The sequence below is a fragment of the Clupea harengus genome, unplaced genomic scaffold (assembly GCF_900700415.2).
Source record: "Clupea harengus unplaced genomic scaffold, Ch_v2.0.2, whole genome shotgun sequence".
Lineage (NCBI taxonomy): Eukaryota > Metazoa > Chordata > Actinopteri > Clupeiformes > Clupeidae > Clupea > Clupea harengus.
The window spans coordinates 52,501-55,000 of NW_024879686.1; the positions used below are offsets into that span (position 1 = coordinate 52,501).

At 51.8% G+C, this 2,500-nt stretch overlaps 1 protein-coding gene across 1 annotated transcript in view; it reads left to right on the forward strand.

The window, feature by feature from the left end:
• The window catches only part of LOC122129871 (adhesion G protein-coupled receptor A3-like), a 47,454-nt gene that overhangs the window by 32,610 nt on the left and 12,344 nt on the right, over window positions 1–2,500 (forward strand). Inside the window, exons 9-10 of the mRNA XM_042704595.1 lie at window positions 584–788; window positions 2,418–2,500. The exon at window positions 2,418–2,500 is cut by the window's right edge and continues 67 nt beyond it. Of these exons, the coding sequence (XP_042560529.1) occupies window positions 584–788; window positions 2,418–2,500 (288 nt within the window). The remainder of the gene's footprint in view (window positions 1–583; window positions 789–2,417) is intronic.

The window sequence follows — 2,500 nt, forward strand, 5'->3', positions numbered from 1 at the left end:
TTCAGGTGCGGAACACGCAACACGGAACACGCAACACGGAACACACGGAACACTTTGCTCAAACTGAGGATTCTGTGTTCTCTCCCCCTCACCATCATCCTGACTGAAAGAGGCAGCTCTGCACTGCCACCTAGTGGACACGAGCAGGTCAACAGGTTGTCAGGATAATGAGGCCTGACGCTCACGCTGACGAAGTGTGTGTGTGTGTAGTGTGTGTGTAGTGTGTGTGTGTGTGTGTGTACGTGTACGTGTGTGTGTGTCTCACATGGTTGATGATGTACAGGATGTTTGTGTGTGTGTGTGTGTGTGTGTGTAGTGTGTGTGTGTGAGTGTGTGTGAGAGACTTGCCTGTACCTGATGCCATCCTCTGTAGATCAGAGGGCTTTCTGGGATGTTGGGGTCCTCCAGTGGTGACTGAATAGAACCGAAGGGTGTGTTTATGTTAGCTGTTCCCTCTGTCTGACTCCTGTGTGTGTGTGTGTGTGTGTGTGTGTGTGTGTGTGTGCGTGTGTCTGTGTGTGTGTGTGTGTGTGTATGTGTATGTGCGTGTGTGTGTGTGTGTGTGTGTCTGTGTGTTCCTTAGGTGGGCGCGTACGTTGGGGGGCATCACAGCATCTCTGCCCTGCGGGCGGCCCAAGGGGGGCGGGGCGGGCATCTACCTGGGCTCCCCCGTGGACGAGAGCCGGGCGTGGAGGCGCTGTGACCGGGGCGGGGCGTGGGGCGAGGGGGACTACTCACGCTGCCCCTTCGAGAAGGACGTCACCCGCATCCTGTACATCATCAACCAGGTGAGACACACACACACACACACACACACACTATATACACACACACACTACACACACACACACACACATACTACACTACACGCACAACACACACACACACACACTATACACACACACACTATATATACACACTACACACACTACACACTACACACTACACACACACACACACACACACACACACACACACACACTACACACCTGCATCCTATACATCATCGGTTCCCAAACTGGGGTACGCGAAGTGGTTCAGAGGTCACGCGGGGAGACAATGTGATTTGCGTTTTCAAAGTGAAAAAGCTCATTACATTTACAAACTGAGCTATAAATAAACATGAAATCTTAAATAGTCTGAATAGCCAAAAATACTCACACCGATATTCAGCGAAATAATTACACTGCCAAAAATGGCTACAGGTAGGTTAGTGACCGTTAGTCAAAACATAGGCGGTTAGCTCCCTCGTCAGAATTTCCTTGCTGATGCCCTGTGTAGGGCTAGCGGGAGCTCGTTCCGATTGCTGCAAGAACATGGACAAGTGGTTAATCCCCCGTCCAGAGAGACACCATCGGCTTCTACCAGTAGGCCTACAATCGAGGATGCACCTGCCGGTGACAGCAAGCCAGGTGGCTCTTACGAGTCCTTGGATCAGGGGCAGCAGTACATTTGTCACATTAACCTGTGGTGATTATTTCTGGCTGAACTCCGCTCCTGCCACGCCCCCCTTTTCAAATTTAACGCACACACTTCTGCACACTGTTTAGTTTATTTATGTCCTTAGTTAAAACATCGTTAGTTTGTGTTCTTCCGGCGTTTGACGCTGAGTATCTTGGTTTTCATCTGTTTTGCCTTGTTTGAGTTAAATAGTTATTCCCGTTAAACCCCTGAGTGAGTTAGTTCGACCTCATTGTTTGTTTCTCATTTCCCTTTACCTGGTTGTATTGCTAATAAAACTCAGTTTGATCCAAACTTCCATCCGAATCCTGAAATCCCTGGCAATTTCACAATTTCACGGCGGTGGTTAAAAACGGGGGGTACGTAGCTGGAGATTGAATGTCTGAAGGGGTACGGGACTGTACAAAGTTTGGGAACCACTGCTGTACATCATCAACCAGGTGAGACACACACACACACACACACACACTATACACACACACACACGTCACACACGTCACACACGTCACACCCATCATCTACATAGTCATCAACCAGGTGAGACTCAAACTCACCTTTCATCTCTCTTCCCCCCCTCTTTTCCCCTCCTCTCTTCCCCCCCTCTCTTCCCCTCTCTCTCTTCTCCCCCTCTCTCTCTTCCCCTCCTCTCTTCCCCTCCCTCTCTCTCTCCTCCTCTCTTCTCCCCCTCTCTCCCCCCTCCTCTCTCCCCCTCCTCTCTTCTCCCCCTCTCTTCCCCTCCCTCTCTATCCCCCCTCTTTTCCCCTCCTCTCTTCCCCTCCCTCTCTCCCCTCCTCTCTCCCCTCCTCTCTTCTACTCCTCTCTCCCCTCCCTCTCTTCCCCTCCCTCTCTTCCCCTCTCTCTCTTCCCCTCCTCTCTTCCCCCCTCTCTACCCCCCCTCTCTCTCTTCCCCTCCTTCTCTTCCCCCTCTCTCTTCCCCTCCTCCCCTCCTCCCCCAGATGCCGTTGAACCTGACCAATGCCGTGTCTACGGCCCGACAGCTTCAGGTGTACACCGAGGAGGCGGCCAACTTCTCAGACAA